This window comes from Apus apus, chromosome 2 (assembly GCF_020740795.1).
Source record: "Apus apus isolate bApuApu2 chromosome 2, bApuApu2.pri.cur, whole genome shotgun sequence".
Lineage (NCBI taxonomy): Eukaryota > Metazoa > Chordata > Aves > Apodiformes > Apodidae > Apus > Apus apus.
In genome coordinates this window covers 143,684,832-143,705,210 of record NC_067283.1, presented here as the reverse complement: position 1 = coordinate 143,705,210, position 20,379 = coordinate 143,684,832, and the positions used below count along the sequence as shown (strand labels likewise).

The window sequence follows — 20,379 nt, the reverse complement described above, 5'->3', positions numbered from 1 at the left end:
AAAAAGTACTTGGCAGGCAGTTTACAGGCTCTGAAAAACAATAGGTTGTACTATTTTAACCTGGCTTTGACCTGAACTGTAACTATCAAGACTGGCATTTGGCATAGTGAGGAAATACGTTTTGATGAGCCAAGTCAACTGTACTTGCTGTTCAGCAGCTGCTGAGTGCAGCCTCTCTCTGTCTTGTCCTGTGGAGGGCTGGTGGGACCACACTGGCCCCAGCATCAGCACAGTACCCAGACAAGCCTCAGTAATTCTCTGTAATAGAGATTGAGTGAAACAGGGAATTGCTTTGCCCTTAAATTGAAGATTAATGTGTTTTTGGTTTTGTTTTTTTTTTCTGGGACAGAAAACATTGCTTGTTTTCTGGAAGGATAAAGTGTCCACTGAAATAGGATTATATTTACATTATTATTGCAGGGCCATCTATGAAATAGGCTTTCTGTACTACAGTAAAGAGCCGTGACCCCTCACAGAGTTATCTTTTAAGCTGCATGCTAAACCCACGGGGGCTTATGGCTCAGAGCTAATGGGGATTTAACTTCTCACAGAAAGGAATTTGAAGCCTAACCCTATTTAGATGCTCTTTGCTCCCATTGATTAAATGCCCAGTCCACTGCAAGAAACCTAATGGAGTCATAACTACATGAATTTTCCTTGTGACAAAATGGATGCTGGGGGACACTCCATGTAATATTTATTAGAAAAAGAGTTTGATCTTAGTAGGGCATTTAAAATCAAACTGTCAATTCAGAATACTATTTTGTTTGCACAGAAATAAATTAATTGGAGTGAGAATGTATTTTTCAGAGCACAATCCCATTTCATAGAAAAAAAATCAGTTTCTGTATTGTGACCTTTAGAATTTTTATTAAGATTTTCATGAAGATTTTCACTGCTTCCCTTGTTCCCTGTGTTCATTAATTAATTTCTGAGATCATGTCTGCAGAATATTTTTTAATTATTATAGTTAAAAACAATAAACATGCAAAAAAGTGTACGTCTTTTCACCCCAAAAAATATTATTCCCTGGAGTTCCAGAAGGACCACATTCCATCGGCTATCATTGGCATTTTTTAAGATATGGTAACTACAGCTTCTCAGAGATGAGAAGAATTGTCATCTCGATAAGGGACTTTGAGCTGCGAAGAACTGCACATGATGCCATGATCCTATGGCAGCACAGCTGAGTTTCAGTCTTGGTGTCTGAGTGCTGCAAGTCTGAGAATTTTTTGTTTTCAAAGTGCTTTGTGAATAACCTTTTAGCCAGTGCTAATGATTAGTGTTTGTTGTTAAGGTTTTGGTGGTTTATTTCTAGAGAAAACCCATAATCCATGGGAGGAAAGAGATCAAACAGAAACCCAAGCACTGAGGCACAAGCATGTGGCTTAATGTTTCATTGTCGTTTTCTTTTTATTGCCCTTGCTAAACATACAGTCTTGCCTTCTTTTCTTCTTGAAATACAAGGGGTGATGTTATGTGGGGTCTTGTTTCCCTTCCAGTGCCTCAGCAAGAAATCTGTCTGCTTTAGGTGGTTTTCTCCTAGCCTGTAGACCAGCAAGGGGTTAGGTGTGGAGCCAGACCTCATTCCAGATCTGCTTATTACCTGCTGGGTCATCTTGAAAATGTCTTCAGGTGAAAGGAACAGCCTGAGACTGTACTTAGACTTCAGAACCAGGCAACAGTGGTCTTGAACTATCATTATACCACATTGAAATAAATAATAGTTTCTACATTATTCTCTCCTCTGACCAAATACTCGTACCAGTTCCCAATGATAGATTTAGAGACCTCCTTAAATTTGTGTTTCCTTTTTTTTTTTTTTTGTAGATATACTGAATTTTTAAGACTGTTGTACAGACTTTCATATGTCTTGTTAGAGAAGCAATTGTGCTTCTTCTGTTGAACTGTGATGTTGTGGGCAGCATGGAAATGGTGGTGTTTAATGGAGAAAAGTGACTCTTCTCATCTGGCAGCGTAGAACTGACTGGATGCTTCTCCAAATTGTCTTATTCCCCGTTTAAATGAGAAAGGGGCAGAGAGGTAGGTAGGCACATGGGCATTCATGGGATTTTGCAGTCTGAGTCTCTGAACTTCAGTAGTGTTTGCATTATCTTTGTCTACATATCTGTGTACCTGTTCGTGTTTACATACTTGTATACATATCACAGAATTGCAGAACTACTTAGGTTGGAAAAGACCTTTAAGATCATTGAGTCCAACCATTACCCCTACTCTAGCCAGTCCAGCACTAAGCCATATTCCCAAGCGCCACATCTAGATGACTTTGAAACACATCCAGGGATGGTGACTCAACCACCTCCCTGGGCAGCATGTTCCAATGTCTGACAACCCTTTCAGTGGAAAAGCTCTTCCTGATGTCTACTCTAAACCTCCCCTGGTGCAGCTTGAGGCCATTTCAATCTCTTGTCCTATCACCAGTTACTTGTGAGAAGGGACCAGTGCCTACCTCCTTGCAACGTCCTTTCAGGTAGCTGTAGAGAGCAGTGAGGTCTCCCCTCAGCCTCCTTTTCTTCAGAGTAAACCATCCCAGTTCCCTCAGCCACTCCTTATAAGACTTGTCCTCAAGGCCCTTCACCAGCTTGGTCACCCTTCTTTGGACACGCTCCAGCACCTTGATGTCCTTCCTGTATCGAGGTGCCCAAAACTGGATGCAGTATTTGAGGTGTGGCTTCACCAATGCCCGGTACAGAGGAACGATCACCTCCCTGGCCCTGCTTGCCACACTATTTCTAATACAGGCCCGGGTGCCATTGGCTTTCTTGGCCACCTGGGCACACTGCTGGCTCATATAGATATAAATATTTGTAATCACTGACACCTAAGTGTTCTGGATATGACTATTGGTCTTTCCTGCTGGAAAAGTTGCAAATTAGAGGATTCCCAAAAATAAGAACTTGTATGGTGATCCTAGGCCTTTAGATGGGTAGGCCAGCCACACAAGATATGGCAAGCTGTTAGTTGAATGAGTGCCTAGAGTTTGTTTATTTTCAAAGCTCTTGGTGTTGTTCAGTGAAGAACAAAAACAATGAACTTTGAAATTTTGGAAGTGATTGCAGCCTTGCTCTTCAAATTAAATCCTGGGGATCTTCGAAGGCCTTCAAGGTCTTCCCACAGGGAGAAGACTGTAAGCACTGTAAATCCAGTTTTCAGTGGCACCAGGATCCCTTTGGGTTGCTTAAAAATGGAAAGTCTTAAAGGGGTAGAAAAGGTGCTGAGAACTCTGTCACTGACTTACTGCATGACTTTGAGAAAGGCATTTTAGCTTGCCTGTGTCAGTTTAGTCATCTGTAAAACAGGTACAATCATACACAGCATAGTAATTTCCCTCAGTGAGTGCCATTTTCAGTCTATCCTGTACTACTTAATGATTTGTGTGACTGCTGAAATAACAGCATGCTCTAAAACCGTAATACCCTTATGTATTTTTCACCTAATCACTAGTGGTTGAAATATTTGTTCTGACACTTGAGATTACTCATGTAAATAGAAAAATTACAGCACACTGGTGATGCCAGACACCTGTAATTCCATCTGAGTGTGTGGGTGATTGGAAAGGGATCTGTAAATACTAACAGAGAGAAGGGAAACAGCAAGCATGAGTAGCACATGAGAAATTATGAACCGACTCATTCCAGAGATTCAGATAGAAGATTTTAAAATACAGTATGTCAGTATTGGGTAGGAAATGGTCCTTGGGAATCTGAGTACTGCAAGTCCACCAAAGAATGTATTTTGCTCCATTTTTCTGCTTTACATGAACCCACATTTATCTGTTGTGTATGATGACCTAGTTCTAATATAATTAGACTAGACCCTCTTTTATCATCATCATCATCATCATCATCATCATCATCATCATCATCATCATCATCACCATCATTATTATTATTATTATTATTATTATTATTATTATTATTATTATTATTATTATTATTGTATTTTTTAATTTACGAAGCTTTCCGTCTTGGAGATGAGCAAAAGCTCCCATTTGATTATCGATGAGTGACTCACAGGTCCCACAATGGTTTTGCTCAAAATGTGACTGCTGATTTCCATGTTCAGCTCCCAAGTTTCCCGTTTCAGATGTTTTCCACTTCCATTATGAAAGATTTGCAGTTCTAACTGTAGTGTTCCTACTGTCACATAACAATAGCAAATGAGCTGTGTCACATTTTACATCAAAGTTTAGTAAGTTATATAGCTACTGCTTGCAGGTTTTGACAGTAGACTTTTTCAGTTTTTATTTATTATATGAGACACTTGTGCAAATGTAGCTGCTCCGTGTTCTCCACTGAGTAGTGTTTCTTTTGAGTACAAGCTCTTCAAGATGCTGCTAGTGTCTCCTTCTAGATGAAGCCTAATCATCTTCCTTTTAACCAAACATTGTACATCTGGGGATTACAGAATATTTACAAGCTAAAATTTGTTTTTCAGATTATGGCAAGAGAGTTATCTCTGCATTTATTTTGAGGAAGTACATAACTTTTTTGGAAGACAGATGAATAGCTTATAGGACCTTTCCACTAGAATTCCTCCACTTATCATAGTGCCACATAAAAAAATCAGAACTGAATACATCCAACTTACTGAAACAGAAACTTTGCAACTTAAAATAAATCACTTGAAGGAAACTGTTGCACATAGGTATGAGTAATGGAAATTATAATGGAAAGTATTGGGCAACATCAACTGTTAAGAGTCTGTCTATAGTTCATTATTCATTGGCTGGTTTGAAATTTTCTGTACTAGATTACCAGCAACCTGTAACTGCTTTTGGTCTCTCCATCAGCTCAAGTGTCTCCATCAGCAAGTGTCACATACTTGTAGCTCTGAACCAGGCCAGTGATCCAGCCTCAGGTTTCACTGTGATGCTGTGTGATAGAAGTTCATGTTTGTTTAGTTTCTGTTAAGCTATTTTGAATAGAAATACAAACATCTCACCCAACATTGAAACTAGCCCTACTTTCTTGAGCATGTGTGTTGTTAACCTCAACATGGACTAATAATAATATTAGAACACAGTAATGTAACTCACAAAGGAGCTGAAAGGGGATGGTTAGCAGTGACCAGCTCCACGTGACAGCCGAGAGAAGTGGGTGTAAAATACTGACTGCAAGCAAAGTTTGTGGGCTGTCTCATGTAGACTAGAGTGAGAAGAACATGTGTTTTGCTGATGCTTGCCCTCTGGGGAGTATAAAATCATGGCTTTGTGGAGGACTTCAAATGCATTCATATTTACTAGGTTTTGCAGTTGACAAAAATGATAAACTGCATAAGATAAACAGATACTTGAAGCTTGAAGTGAAGACACTGCCTAGAAACTTTTGCTCTGAGGAAACTCAAGTAGAAGTAGTGTTTACTAAAGGGGAACATCAGGCTTGGGGAACCAGTGGCTGAATCAGCTCATATCATAGGCAAAATCTCAAGAAAAGAAGCTGAGGAAAAGTTAACGCTCTGAAGATTTTTTGGGGTTAGACAGAAGCAAGGGATGGCCTGGAAATAAAATCTCCAGCTCCACAAGTGCTGAAATCAGAGTGGAAAGGGAGGTCTCTGGTACAGGTGGGAAGGAGAAGGCATCTGCAGAGGCTGTCTGTGGCTCCTGCCAAAACTCACCACAGAGTTTCCTCTTACAGTTTCTTGATTTCTAAGACATCTTCAGTGGCACATTATGTTTTTTTGAGACCTGCTGTGGATAACACAGTGTGGCTGGTCACTGTGCCCTGTTTGGGTTGTCAAAACCATGAGGTTTCACAGACTGCACCCTTGCATGATTACAGAGAGCAGCATGTTTTTCCTGTTTCACCAGGCCTGGATTCTACTGTCTGGACTGCAGGTCTCTTCACCTCATTGACAAATTCTCTTAACAACAAAAAATTGCTGATTGCAAGGTGCTTTGAACCTGAACTGCCTTCATTTTTTGGGGTGCAAGCATGTTATGGTGCTTACAGCACTGCTTAACGTTGCTCTACATTTTTTATACAGGCAGCTGCTAATTTAAAGGAACAGAACAAAGTATTATTTGTGTTTTTAAAAGCCAATTTTTCATCTTTTTCACCCAGCCTGTTTCTTGCTTGCTAAAAGGTTGTAGCCTGGTTGCTTAAGAGCAGCCTTTTGGCACCAGTTGCTAATGCCTTCCCTTCAGGTAAACTTTATCTTAAAGGCCTGTTTGTCTCTTGAGGTTTCTCTTTCAAAACACTCACTCATCTCTTCCAAATAAAAAGTATAGTAAGTACATACAGTGAATATATCTTTAAAAGGATTTAAAGAACCTTACCATTTAGATCAAATCCTATCTCTTTAAGGAATGAAGCAACATACACTGAATTCAGCTGAATTCATTTAAAAACAGCAGAAAAAGGTAAATTCAACTTAGTCTCACTACATATAAGAAAAGGGTAAAGCGTGAAGGAGATTTGTATTCTCACAAGGTGTTTATTTTAAATAATTTGTATCATCTCCCAGAGGTGGAGAACTGATGCTTTTGGCAGATCAACTGGTTTAGTATTTCAAATCCCTTTCAGCACAGAGGAAAGCAGATGATGTTAATGGATGTTACCTGTCTGAATGTACTAACAGATGTTTCTGTAGGAAAGCAAGTGGAAACACTCACAGGAAGGACTGTTAAGTGGGGTTTTTTTGTCTATTAGTTTTGGTGATGGCACCAGCACCTGAACAGATTCTTGTCTCATTTTTATACACGTGTCTTCACCGTAGGTCATATGGTTTGCTTGATTTTATTGGAAGTTTGGTCTGTAACATAAAACCTAGCAGCCAACTTCTAGTATGATGGTACTGATTTAATTTTAATACAGTAGGCCTTTCTCCAGCTCAGCTAAAGTCAGAGTCATTTGCAATAGTGTAGAATACTCTGCATGGACTTAGGCGTTGCTTATAAATTTTATGGCAAGACTTGTCCTTTCAGTTACAACTAGATTTGAAACCATTTAGGGCATTTTGGTTTGTGCCTTACGAAAACTACTAGACTGCAAATTCTGTGTTTCAACCTTTCCTCAAGCATAGTGACATAGCTGTGCTGAGTGATTGATTTATTTGGCTGATCTGCCCTTCTGAAGGCCACGTACCAGCAGTGATTGGTTCGAGATTTTGCTACAGTCCACTTCTTTTCTTGGGACGATACCACTTCAGCAGTTATATGACTGAGTTGTTAACTTGGACATGTAGTGGTGCAGTCTTCAACCTTAGAAGTGTTTGTCTTCATTTGTCTCCTCCTTTCCAGAAGGGAACTGCATACCTGCAGGTTGGACCTCCTCTAGATTTGCACTGGCAGTTCTTCTCAAACTAACCAAGAATCATTTTTGCAACAACAGTTTTTGTATGCCAGACTGCCTGGAGCTAGTCTGGTATACTCACTTCAGCACAGATGAGTCAAACAGTGCCTTCATACTGAATAAGCTGATAAAAACAATTGACCTCATCATGTTCAATTTCTGGGCTTGAGTGACTTCGAAGGTTGATCCCTACATGTAGCCTTACAACATCTTAAATACGGTTGAGGACTTGCCTAGCTCACCTTCTCTGAACCATCTTTCAGCCTGGCAGAAACCAGACCAGTTGAAGATGGATTTATGGGAGCTTTGGAAAATACATCTTTTTTGGATATATGTATCAGCAATGTTAGCACATCCTTTGAAAATGGCCACAAGAGGTTTCTGGGTGGTTTTCTACTTACCTTTGGTAGTTGTCTCTGAGTTACTGAGTTACTTACTCAGGAAAGAACAAATTTATAAAGAGGAGAGTCAGGGCTTTTTCTGTGCAAAGGGATTCCTGGATCATCTTTCTTCAAGTAGGTTGGAGCATGTTGTTCCTTTTGCTTTCTACACATCCTGTCCTCATTCCTATAGTAATGAAAGAGCTTTGCTCGGGAGTGCTGGCTTCTCCACAGTGGTCTTTGTCCTTCCTCCTAGGGAACAGTTTGAATGTGTCAGAGGAGTCCCAGTTCCTCAGAACTGTGTCTGGCCAAGAACCTGACCAAGTCAGCCTGTAGTATTTTTCTCATTAAAAGCCTGCTTCTTCCCCTCAAAAAAAAACAAAGTCATCTGTGAACAGTAACAAAGGTTTAATTGTGGAAACCTGGGACTTGGCAGAAGTGCCTATAAATGAAGTGCTTTTTTTGGAAGCTACATTGCCTGTCTTACAGATCAAAAAATAAATGCAAAGTTTTTCAGTGTGTATCAGTGGATTAATTCATTTGATTGCCACTTCCCTTCCTCTTCTCTTTGTGGGGAGGGGTGCTCCGGAGATTGGAATTTTAATTGCTTGACCGCAGTTTCTAATTAGTGGTGCACCAAAAGGGCATGGATCATTAATTAGTACTGAATATAAGGTTCTCTGAGGTTAAGCTATAGCATCAAACGGATGAGTTTAGACAACTCTCGACTGAAATTACAGTCTATCAGTAAATTGAGTTCTCATAAGTAAACCATTAGAATTTTTTGCCATTACTTGTGTGTTGGTTTCTATGTCTGCAGAGTAGATTCTGGCTGTCTTAAAGAATGTAGTAATTTTATATAAATAGATATTTAATAATTGTATATGTATTATTCATGTCTCTATTCTGAAGGCATATATATACGTGTCTATAGAATAGTTATACATAACTCAGAGTTGTTGTACAATGGCATGGCTTATTTAATTTTTTTAAATCTTGTAGTATTTTAATCCATTAGCTGGTTTCATTGGCAATATATAAAACCAGTGTTCTCTACAGCCACTTTCTTTTTCAGTCAGTACATGGATTTGTGCTACTGTATCCAAAGGGAAATCTAGCTCTTGAGTGTAACGATCTGAGAACAGAATATTATCCACATCATTACTTTAATGTCTTATAGTCTGTATCCTGTTTTTTTCTGGTTTTAAAACTTGATGATGGAATTGAATTGTATAACTTCAGCTATACATTAACATTGCTGCATTCAAGATTCTCAGATAATGCAGTGTGGAATAGGAATGTGCCTATAATCCATACTAGTATCAACTTGTTTTCTTCTAGGTGGATTAAAAACAGGTTAATGGACAGACTGCAAAATGTAGACACGTGGAGGGTGACCATAAATTTCTGCGTGTGTTGTAGGGTTACTGGTGTACTGGTATAAAACAGAGTGTTTTGCAGTATTTGCATCCAGAGTTTAGAGGTAAATAGTAAATAATTGCTGGTAAAACTTAGGAATCATCTGAACAGCATGTGCCTTATTTCAGCTAAATTAATAAACTGGACTTTGGTTATGGATGTGTAATTATGGAATTGATGGGCCAAATAGAAAACAGTGACTCTGAAATTTAAATAATTTTTTAAATATACAAATGGATCAAGTTCTGCCACTTGTTCAACTCCCATATTCCATTTGGGCATTCATATATCAAGTTGGAGGTTTTTAGAATGTGAAACACGTTTGAATACACAAGAACCATAGTCTGGTTTGTAAAACCCAGCAGAATTCAGCAAAGAGTCTGAAGAGGTGTACTTGTATTTAGTGGGAAGTAGGGAGTAATTAGTAAAAAATTAGTAAAATCTATTTCTGTGGACATAAAACCTATATTCAATTTTTTTGTTTTGTTTTTTATTCTCCTGTAGAATTTTGTAGGAAGATGGTGTTCAGCAGTTTACCGATATATTAATGGGTCTTTATTCGTGTAAGTCTTTTTCCTGTTGAGAGTTAGTAGAAACCAAAGTCTGGAAACTAAACAGTCTGGAAGCTCAGAAGTTGGCAAGAGTTTTCATAGGACATTTTTCCTCAAGGTGCTGTGCTTGAGACTTAGTTTGTGGAAAGAGGGTTGTGTTTCTGCTCTCTTCTCCTCCTGCTTCCCCTTTCACAGGAGTTTCTGAAACAGTGCAGCTGCCTGCCGTGAATTCACCGGTGCATTACATGGAAACTTGGCTTCTTGGCACATGAAAGGGACAGGTTTATTCTTCTGTCCCTGTCTCCAGGGAATTCAATTCACATTTTTTGTTCCTGCTTAGATTTAGAGCCAAGTTTTTCACTTCAGCTTCCTTATCCCCCCTGCCCCTCTCTCCTTTCCTTAATTAAAAAGTGCTCAGGTTGAATGCATACAGCTGCAGCTGGAAAAGGCTGAAAATAGCACAGATGAAATAGCTACACTATTTAGACCTGGACCTTTATTTAGCATCACATTTGCTGGCATGTCACTGTAATGGAGTTGAAAAGCTGACTGCATTACTTTTTTTTTTAACAGATGAATTGATAATAGCTAATTTTAAAGGTAGTAAAATTTTGTTTGCACTCAAACATTATTTTTACAGCTTCAGCTGTTCCTCCCATCTAAGTGAATGACAAAGTTGTATTTGTTCAGTGTAAACAAGAATAGATTCACTACACCTGTATGTGTTCAGTCTCTCTGTTTTCCAAAGGCTATGAGTACCTCCAAGCTGAGATGCTGAGTGCTAAAACCAGTTTCTGTATGGCACGGGCTGAAACTGCTCATTTTCAGCACCTTTGAAAATCAGGTAATTTATGGATTGCCCAAGGCTGAGCACTGGTTTTGAGAGTTAGGTGACACAGGTTTTTAGATAATGGACTCCAGATGTCTACAAAAACTCAAATTCAACACCTGTTGCCTTAAATAGTTTCTGGAAACGTGGTGAGATTTTGTGCCAGCCCTTCCCTAATCGGAGAAGAAATTAATTTCAAAAATTGCTCAGAATAGTATTGGGCAAAGAAATCAAAACAGCAGTGTTGGGTGGAACAGTATGTCTGACAATTCACAAATTAACTTTCTCACAGAGGAATATCCTGTGAAATACCTAAAACCAGAAGTCCTTAATATTGAGTTGAACAGATTTTTTTTTTAGAAAGGACAGAGCAAACAATGGCAAGATGTGTAGTAGGGTGTTTTTAGAGGAGAGATGGCAATAGATTGTCACAGAGCCTGGGCTCTAGTTTGCACAGGTATCTTTTTTGGTAAAGCTCTTACAATGTGCCTTGAAAACAGAACTGCTGAAGTTACCCACCTTATCTGTGGTTTTGACAGAAACTCTTTTTTTCTTCTCCACTCCTCTGAATACTTCCCTTGCTTTCACTTTGAACTTCAAAACTTCAGCCTGCTTTCCCTAATTTAACCTCTTTCACCATGATGCCCTTTTGTAATTTACCCATCTTTTATTCAGTCATTCCAAGCCTCCTCAGCTGAGCTGATGTGATGATCTGCACTGTTTCCTTGAAATCACCTCTCTGCATTTTAATAACTTCCCAAAATAAGTTCATGGTGCTCCTGCCCTTTTGTTTTGTGTCGTTGCTCTTTAAGTCACTGCTGCAATCAAGTGGCGACAGCCAGTTTGGCAGCCACAGCTGTGTACATTGGATATATACGTTTAACCAGGATACTCAAATGTGAGGTATTGCCTTGGTTGAGCTCCGTCAGGTTTGTGAAGGAGAAAGAGAATGCAGCTGGCAGATTTGCCAAACACATGAAAAGCAAAAGGGATCTTGAACTGTCAGAAGAATTCAAAAACAGGGAAAATGTTGCAATATTTGCCTACATAAAGAGGGGAAAATTAAGTATAAGTGCAAAAGAGATATTGATTTTTGGCTACACTAAGATCACTTGGGAATCTTACATTCACTTTTCCCATCGCTACTGGAAAAAAACGTGTTAAAGAGGCTGAGAAGAGATCTAATCTAACACCTGCACTCTTGTGAAAGGCTTGAACTCAATTTTATTTCTCCACGAGAAGGCTAAGAGGTGAATTGGTTTTTGTTTACTCCATATAGAGATGTACAAGTAGATCAGCTAAAACTGCTTCCCATCAAGTAGAAATAGCTGTTGAGATCAGTGGCAGGACACTGACAAGCATAAACCAGAAGTGAGACCTGAGTTTGCAGCCCTGGGAGCATCATTGCAAGATTTAAAAAAAAAATAATAGTTTCATTGTCACTTGGTTGAATGTCTTTCTTAAAAAACTGCTCTTATACCTCAGACAACCCATGGCTTCTGTACATGGGAATTGCTACCTGAGAACTTAAAACCTGTTGAGCCGAGGTCAGATGGCTCTCCTGGCCTTATACTAGCCATTGTTCTTAGTTCTCCTATTCTGTTATTTCCCCTCATTTTACTCGTTGCACTATACTGAGATGGACTGCAATCACATCTCCATGTTCTGTATTTGCACAGCTTCCAATGCTGGGATGCTGGACAAGTAGAAAAACAACATGGAGGATTGATACCAGTTCAAAGAACCCACATGGGATGCAAACACTGAATATCCATTTATTTATTGCTTCCCTTTTTTCTTTTTCATAGTGAAATACATGAGAGAAGCAACCCCCTACGTGAAGAAAGGCTCCCCTGTTTCAGAAATTGGGTGGGAGACACCTCCCCCCGAATCTCCCCGCTTGGGTTGTGCCACTGCTGACCCACTGTCGCAGCTTTCGCTCTCCATCCACAGAGACAAGAAGACAATACCCCTCAAGATGTGCTACGTGACACGCAACATGACGGTGTCAGACCCTGAAAACAGGTGAGGGAGAGATTTGCCCAGGGTGGGGATTTTGCCTTCATGTTGAATCCTTGTTGGCCTTTTCAGCACTTGGGGGGGTGAGCAGGAGCTGGCGATGGCCTCTGGCTGCACGCAGCAGCCCAGAGAGGGGCAAGCAAGGACTGGTTTGGGAAGGGGGGGGGTGGTGTCTGAGCTGTGTGGTGCTGGGGTTAATGCCCAGCTGTGGGGGTGGGGGTAGAGAGCCCTCAGCTTTTGGGTAGTGCTAGAGAAGTTCTTCAGTGAGGTAATCCAACTTTTTTTATTAGAAATGGAATTGCAGGGGTTTATTTTTATCCTGATTGAGTGTCTGCTTTTGAAGAAAAAGACACTGTACACACCAATTGGGTACATCTTCTGGGATATCTTAATCTAATTCCACTAAATTGCATTTTCTTTTCTTTTTGTTTTTGTTTTTTTTTTTTTAATGAATATTATTTTAAGAGTGGCCTGTTTTGTCCATTTAGCTCTGGGCATTGAAGTCAAGAATAGGAGAAAAGTTCTACTTACAAGGCATTAATGGGGAATTTCTGTGGCTTCTCGGTTTTTTTCGTAATGTTAAAAATAGGATGAGCTTTTACCAGACCTTATTTATAACATATGTGGAACAGCTGCACCACACCAGTGCACTCCCTGCTCTAGCAGCTGCTAATAAAAAAGGGACTAGTCAAGTCAGTAATACATACTGATTCTTCCATCCAAATAATGGCCTTGTTTTTCTGCAGAGTGGTGGCTTGTCCAGAAGCTGGGTGTAATGCCTTTGACTCTCAGTACTTACGTATGGGCATCAATAAAAGTTACATTTTCATTTGTAGAGAAGGATAAGGAGAAGATGGGGGAGCAGAAGGGGGTTTGGGGAAGATGGGTTCCCCTGTAATCTCTTGCAGTGCAATTCAGAAACTTGAGTCAGTATCTGTAATTTTCCTTCTTTCTTTTTTATAGTTGTTTGACCCTCTTTTAAGGTTCCCCCCATGCTTTACTGTTTACTGTTGCTTTATTTCACTTCTGCTCTTCATTTCAGTCTTTTTCAAGTTGTAATCAAGATAGTTATTGATATTGGCCATTGTTTTTTCACATATATCTGTATAGTTTAAGATGTTGGGGTTTGACAGCTGTATCGCTAGCCTGAGAGGTTGTCATTCTCTCTGCCATGAAATGTATTTTAAAAATACCCGTGCAGGTTGTGTTGTTTGGATCGGTACAATGTAACAATGTTCTACACGTGTTGGCTTCATTCTTTCCGCATTTTTCCTGTTTTTTTTTTTTCCTTGGCAGTATTGCAGTTCTGAGCTTCTGTCACTCAGTTTTCTCTGAAGGCCAGGAAGACTGGCTTAGAGGGGGGCACACTCATTTGTCATGATGCTTCTACAGTGAAGCAGACTTTTTCAAAGCATGCTACAAATGTCTGTGTTCTTAGGTGTTATTAAGAAGTAATGCGTGGGAGAGTCAAATTGGTTATTATCATGGTTTTCACTTTGTGTTGCTGTCATTTCCTGTGGAAAGAATGACTTCTGAATTTTACTGTAGTCCAACACAGCGCAGTGTGCGGCCTAAGCTGGATTTTTCCATCCAAGCACTCAGTACCTCACCATTGTGCTGGGTGCAGTGTAACAGTGTCCCTCCCAGTGATTCGCATCTTTACCTATTTCAGGGGTTTTAAAAAATCTGAATAGTGGAACTGGTATTTTCCAGTAGAAATGCTATTACACTGCAGCCACCCAAGATAGTAATCTGATTTCACAAAAATAATTTGATCTTCATTCACTGCAGAGCCCCAACCATGTCCTTACATGCTTATGACACTTCTGTTTCATAACCCAGTGACCTGACACACATAGATCTTGTGACTGATGGTGTCACTTTGCTGGATGGCTTTAGAAAAGCACTACTGTCAGGCTGCCAAAGCATATGCTGGCCATAAAAGGGCTCCTTTGGACTATAGCTGAGCTAATTTTCATCTAAGTCCAAGCATGGACATGGGAAGCATGTGTTTTCCAGTGCAGATATTTCTTCAGTGCAGGCTGGAGATCATGTCATAGCAGGGTTGTAGGACCACTCTGAACTGATTTGACATTCAACTTCAGAAGATACCCATGTTAAAGAACCCAGAAAGAAATACCTGTTGTTGGCTCTGAATTGTCTCCAGTTCTTAGAAAGCTGAGATGAAATGTGAGTTCAGTGGGCATGGAGGAAGTTACACATCCTGTTTTCCCACCAGAGATGGAAGCCCTGCATAAAATTTCTGCTTCTGCTTGAAGACTGGCCCCAGTTAAGAGATACTTAAGTCTGTGTCTGCTCTCAGATCATTTGGTGAGCCTGTTATTTCAGAGTAGGAGTGAATTTTGTTGCTTTTAGAGATAGTGGTTCTCAGCTGTCTCCTTCACCTTACCAGCCTGTGGGCTCACTTTGAAGGAGGTAGGGAATTTTCTTTGCTGTCACCTGATTAAAAAAGCTGTAAGGTACCAAGGAGAAGATCCTTAATTCAAACCAATGCCAAACTTAATGTGTAGGAAATTTTTTAGGAGTACAAACATGGCAGCAGGAGAAAAGATGCAGAACATTTTATTCGCATCTACGAAGGGCCACAAAGATGATCAGAGAGCTGGAGCACCTCTGCTATGAAGACAGGCTGAGAGAGTTGAGGCTTTTTAGCCTGGAGAAGAGATGGCTCTGGGGAGGCCTTATAGCACCTTCCAGTACCTGAAGGGGTTACAGGAAAGCTGGAGAGGGGCTTTTCACTAGAGAGGGTGGTGATAGGACAAGGGGTAATGGTTTTAAACTGAAAGAGGGGAGATTTAGGTTAGACATCAGGAAGAAATTCTTCACCATGAGGGTAGTAAGGTGCTGGAATAGGTTGCCCAGGGAGGTTGTTGATGTCCCCTCCCTGGAGGTCTTCAAGGCCAGATTGTATGAGGCTTGTGGAGCCTGATCTAGTATGAGGTGTCCTTGTTCATAGCAGGAAGGTTGGAGCCTGATGATCTTTAAGGTCCCTTCCAGCCTTAACCATTCTTTGATTCTATGATCTATGTCAATTTTCTCAAGACACAGGGGTCATTGTTATATTTTAGGCTGGAAGAAACTAGGTTAAAGTAATTATTACTAAAATCTGTTGATTTCCTGTTTTTTTACTGGTAAGTGTCCTCCTTGGTGGCAGCATTCAAGGTTAATACCAGGCATCACTGAGGAGCATCCCCTCCCAATTAAGGGACGTGTGGGAATGGTCACAGCTAGTAATACAAATAAGCAATATATATACATAATATATAAAAAAAGCTTTTCATCAATTTCTGGTAATGATATTAAGGAATGGGAAGTGGGGGTGGGGGGGCAGAGGGGGAAAGGAATAGGTCTCTGAGATTCAATTTGTTCTGTTGGTGCTTTTGAAACATAGTACAAAGGTACTTCTGCAGACAGCATAGGAGACACAACATTCACTGGAGGAATGAGGCCGTGCTGCTCAGAGTGAAAAGGTTTTCTCATCTGCTTTTGAAATAATCCTAAAATCCTGCTTGCACTCATTTAGCCAAACCCAGGAGCTGTGGCCATGATCCTGCCAGCACTTAGTGAGCACAGATCACTTTTTTCCAGTGGTAGGAGTCCGGAGCAGTGCAATCCTAATAGGGAACTGCAGCAGGGATCCATTCTGAAGGACTGAGTTACGTGTTGGCAGGATTTGGGCCTCTGATGGGAAAGGTTTGCTTTAGTTTTGAAGCTAGGAAAAATGCTCCAAGGCAGATTCCCAGCAGCACGGTGCCGGCTGCCAGCTGCACACAGTGGCAGCGCCGCGGCAAGCACGGGTGCAGTTTGTAAGTATCACACTGGGGACACATGGAGAAACAGATAAGGTACTCTTATTATCTGATGTCCATTTCAGGGTTAGACTGAGAATTATGATCAGAAGATGAAATTTGAGCAGATACGTTTTAAAGGTGGCATAGGAACTGGCTGGTATTTATTCATTCTGGGCTTTGTGCACTGAGCTGCATCTGGGAATTATCTGAGCTTCCTGGGATGACAGAGAGGTGCAAGACAGACTGTTTACTCCTGAGACCTTTTTACTCCAAAGGCAGCTATACACTAAAGTGACTTCATTACTTTGATTAAAATGTTGCTTTTTCATTGTGGTTTTTTTGTGTTTGTTTTTTTTTTGCTTTGGAATGTACTGATTCCCTGAAATAAGTATTTGCAAGATTTATTGCAAAGCTGTCACTCCCCAAACTGGTTCCTTTTGCACACATTCTTCAGAAAAAAAATATTCTTACATTATTTAATAACATGTCAGTAATGCACAGTAACAGGGTCAGTGAGATTTAACATTTTGAATTGTAGTTGGTGCACAAGCATGTAACTTATGTAAGCGTGAAACATCCTTGTATGATTCTGAAATGGCATTTCAAAATTTTAAAGATAAGACAAATTCTGATCAATCTGGAAGTATTTACTTTTGTTACAATAGGGCATGAAAACAGAAGTTGAATCTTCTTTAAAATAAAAACTGAGTTTCAACCAGATTATAAGACATAGTAAAAAGTAGTCCTTGTGCCAAAAAACCTGAGCTGTGAATGCTGACAACAAACCTAACGAGTCAACAGAAAAGCATGAATATGAAATAAAAACATCTTAAGAAGAAGTCAGGGATCTGTTACACTAGTATAGGACATCACTGTCCAAAAATTGACTTCCTGAATGTTTTTGTGATGGCTTTTCATCTATGAGGCTGATTGATTATTTATATAGGTTATGGCTGGAGTGCTAGTAGAACTTCATGCCTTTTCAGTAAAACTCTACAGAAGATGATCGTGTGTAGTTTGGGAGTTGCCAGCATTTCCAGTTTCACTGCTGATCCAAAGTACAAGTGTTTTTCTTTAAAGGGACAACAAGACTTGACATCTTCAGGCTGGACGCTAGGAAGCATTTCTTCACCAAGAGGATGGTCAAACATTGGAACAGGCTTCCAAGAGAAGTGGTCGATGTCCCAAGCCTGTCAGTGTTTAACAGGCATTTGGACAATGCCCTTAAATTTATGCTTTGACTTGGTCAGCCCTGAAGTGGTCAGGCAGTTGGACTAGGTGGTTGTTGTAGGTACCTTCCAATTGAAATAATCTGGTCTGGCCTATTCTATTCTTTTCTTTTCTATTCTATTCTATTCTATTCTATTCTATTCTATTCTATTCTATTCTATTCTATTCTATTCTATTCTATTCTATTCTATTCTATTTGTAAAGACATTTAGCTCCTGCACCTCTTCAAGATCATACTGGTATAATTCAAAGGTGACCAAGGGGGCAGAAGTATTGTGCAGTGGAGAAGAGTCTGGATGTCTTGATGAAAGTGTGGACTGGCTCCTGCTTCCACCCTGCCTGTTTCCTGCCTGGTAAACAGGACCTTACTTCGATGTTGACAGGCATGAGCAGCCATTGGTATACAAAGCAAAGTGCAGCTTTGCAGCCTGGGTTTTTCCCCACTGAGGACGGAGCAGGTTCCCTGAGTCAGGTACCTGGTGTAGTGCTTGCAGTGGGCAGGGCACTGGTGCAGGGAGTGACCAGTTTATTTTCTTTTTTGCCTCTTCCCTCATAAGAGGTAGTTTGACAACACTGGGCTCAGCCAACAGCACTGGCTGCTGGCAGAAGCACAGCTGGGGTGAGGTGCTGCACAAAGGCTGAGCCCTGGACCCGGGACTAAGGAGGTGACAGACCATTTCGATCATGTTGCAGGCACTGCTGCAGCACACTGGAGCTGTGTCAGCCCTCGGTGGACACCAGTGGTTCTGTGGGGCTTCCTGGGGAGGTGGAAATCTTCCCTTCCTAATGGACAGTACAGATTTAGCAGGACTGGCTTCTGGTTTAGGAAACTTGGGTCTTTTTTCTGGTACCGTGCTTTGTAGGTGAGCAGAAGAAAGGGAAGGGACTTACGTATGCATGGGTGATAGAGAAAAGATTCTATAATGGGTGCATTACCAATGTAAAAAAATCTCCTTCCACACCTCCCCAAAATTTTTGCCTTGCTGCTTGTGTTGTTATTGAACTGCTCTCTGGCTGTAGACAAAATCTTTGTGAAATGGAGAGACCGTACTTAATTTGCAGTGTCATGGTGAGCTACAGCTTGAAATCCTTGGATGAAAGGCATATAACACTTAATTATCATTATTCGTACAGACATGTTTTACTATTTGAATATCAATAAGTCCTTTGAAGAAGTCATTGAGCTGCTAGAGTCAAAGTCCTGATTTAGATCAAGAATTTTTGTTACTGATTTTTTTTTTGCCCTGGTGGGCTGTGTTTATTATCTTGTTTAGATTACTGTTAAACTAGGGAAGAAATCAACAATCCAACATGCAAGTTGAAAGGATGCCATTCAAATCCAGAAAAGAATGAAAATGACAGTAATCAGGGTGAAACTGATTGACTGTCCACTCATCCTTCAGCCACCCTGTTGTGCTATGCCATCTCAGTGTGCAGGGTCAGTATAGAAGGATGGTTTACCACTGTGAAGCCCTTTGCTTCCTTGCCTGCAAATGGTCGTGAATTTAAGATCAAAGTGAACGTGAGTTTCTAACCTTAGCTCCCAACAGTTTTTCTCTTCTGGATCCAAATCCTCCTTTTGTGTAAAGTTGGATGTTTCTTGTCATGTTCTTGTTTGTTTGTAGTACTGCTAATCTGCCCCCAAATCTGCTCCTTACTGGAAGGGATTAACAAGTAGGCGGCACTTCAGATTTATCTGCTGTTCTCTCTTTTCAAGATGAGGGAAATAAGGTGATTTAGCTAAAAAGTCATTTGCAGCATCCACTTCAATACCCTGAAGGGAGGAGAGGGAAGAAATTGGGGTGTGGGGAAGAGGAGTGGTGGAATGGATGAATGGTTGGACAATGGTTAAGGCCTTCTTCTCCTTGATACATTAACATATCCTCTCTGAGTTGCATGGCTGTGGGAAAAAAGCAGAGTCAGTACATTCAGGGCCAGCGTTCGCTGATGAGAGGCCCATAAGATTGTGTTTCTTCTCTTATGACAGAATTTTGAGGCAAAACATTAACTTCTAGAATTAATAATTGTTTTGGGCTGGGCTATCTGTCCTCTGTCATCTACATCATCTGCTTCTTGGGCAGCTCTGCAATTGCTGGTGCCTTTTGGAAGCTGCAGTCTTCTGTCTGATAAGGGGCAGTTTTCCACCCCTGTAGAAGCTGGACCTCTGAAGCCTCTAGGAGAAAGGGTGAATTTTTTATTTTGGTTTTTTTTTTTCCATTATTAGAAATAGTTATTTTCCATGATTTGTGAAACTCCTCACCAGCCTAACAGGCCATCAGTTTTGCTCTGGGTCATATGAACTCTTATGTCTTAGCCTGAGTTTCTTCTCAGCCTTCTTGGAAGATCACTGAGATCAGACACCTCTGTAGGACGGTCCCTTCTGTAGGGACAAGTGGTTTGGTCTCTTTTGAGTGAAATCACCAGCTAAACTTTTGGGGAGAAAAAAAACCCCAGTGAACCCAAACGCCGTTTTCTGTAGAAGGTATTCATTTACACAAACACACCACCTAACTAGGTTGAACTTTGGATGTTCATTTACTTCTGTTTACTTCAGGTTTAATTTTTGTTCTGTTAAATCCCATTAAAATGGCTTTCTGATGTCCTGAGAACCTGCTATATTCTCTAGTAGTTTGAGAAGAAAATTGCTGGGGAAATGTGCCAGGATCTGGGGACACAGTGGAAACCACTGAGTTTTCTCATAGCATGGTTGAGATACCAGTGTAGAACTGGTTATGGCATGTTGTGACTGACCTTCAATTTGTGCAGGTCCTGGTCAATCTGGGATTAATCATGTCTTATTTTCTTGAAAAACAAGTTGCATCTTTT

The 20,379-nt window shown here is 40.5% G+C and overlaps 1 protein-coding gene across 1 annotated transcript in view; it reads left to right on the top strand.

Annotated features, from left to right (window-relative positions):
• SNTB1 (syntrophin beta 1) overlaps nucleotides 1-20,379 on the top strand; it is a 114,304-nt gene that overhangs the window by 46,655 nt on the left and 47,270 nt on the right. Inside the window, exon 2 of the mRNA XM_051610676.1 lies at nucleotides 12,301-12,517. Within this exon, the coding sequence (XP_051466636.1) occupies nucleotides 12,301-12,517 (217 nt within the window). The remainder of the gene's footprint in view (nucleotides 1-12,300; nucleotides 12,518-20,379) is intronic.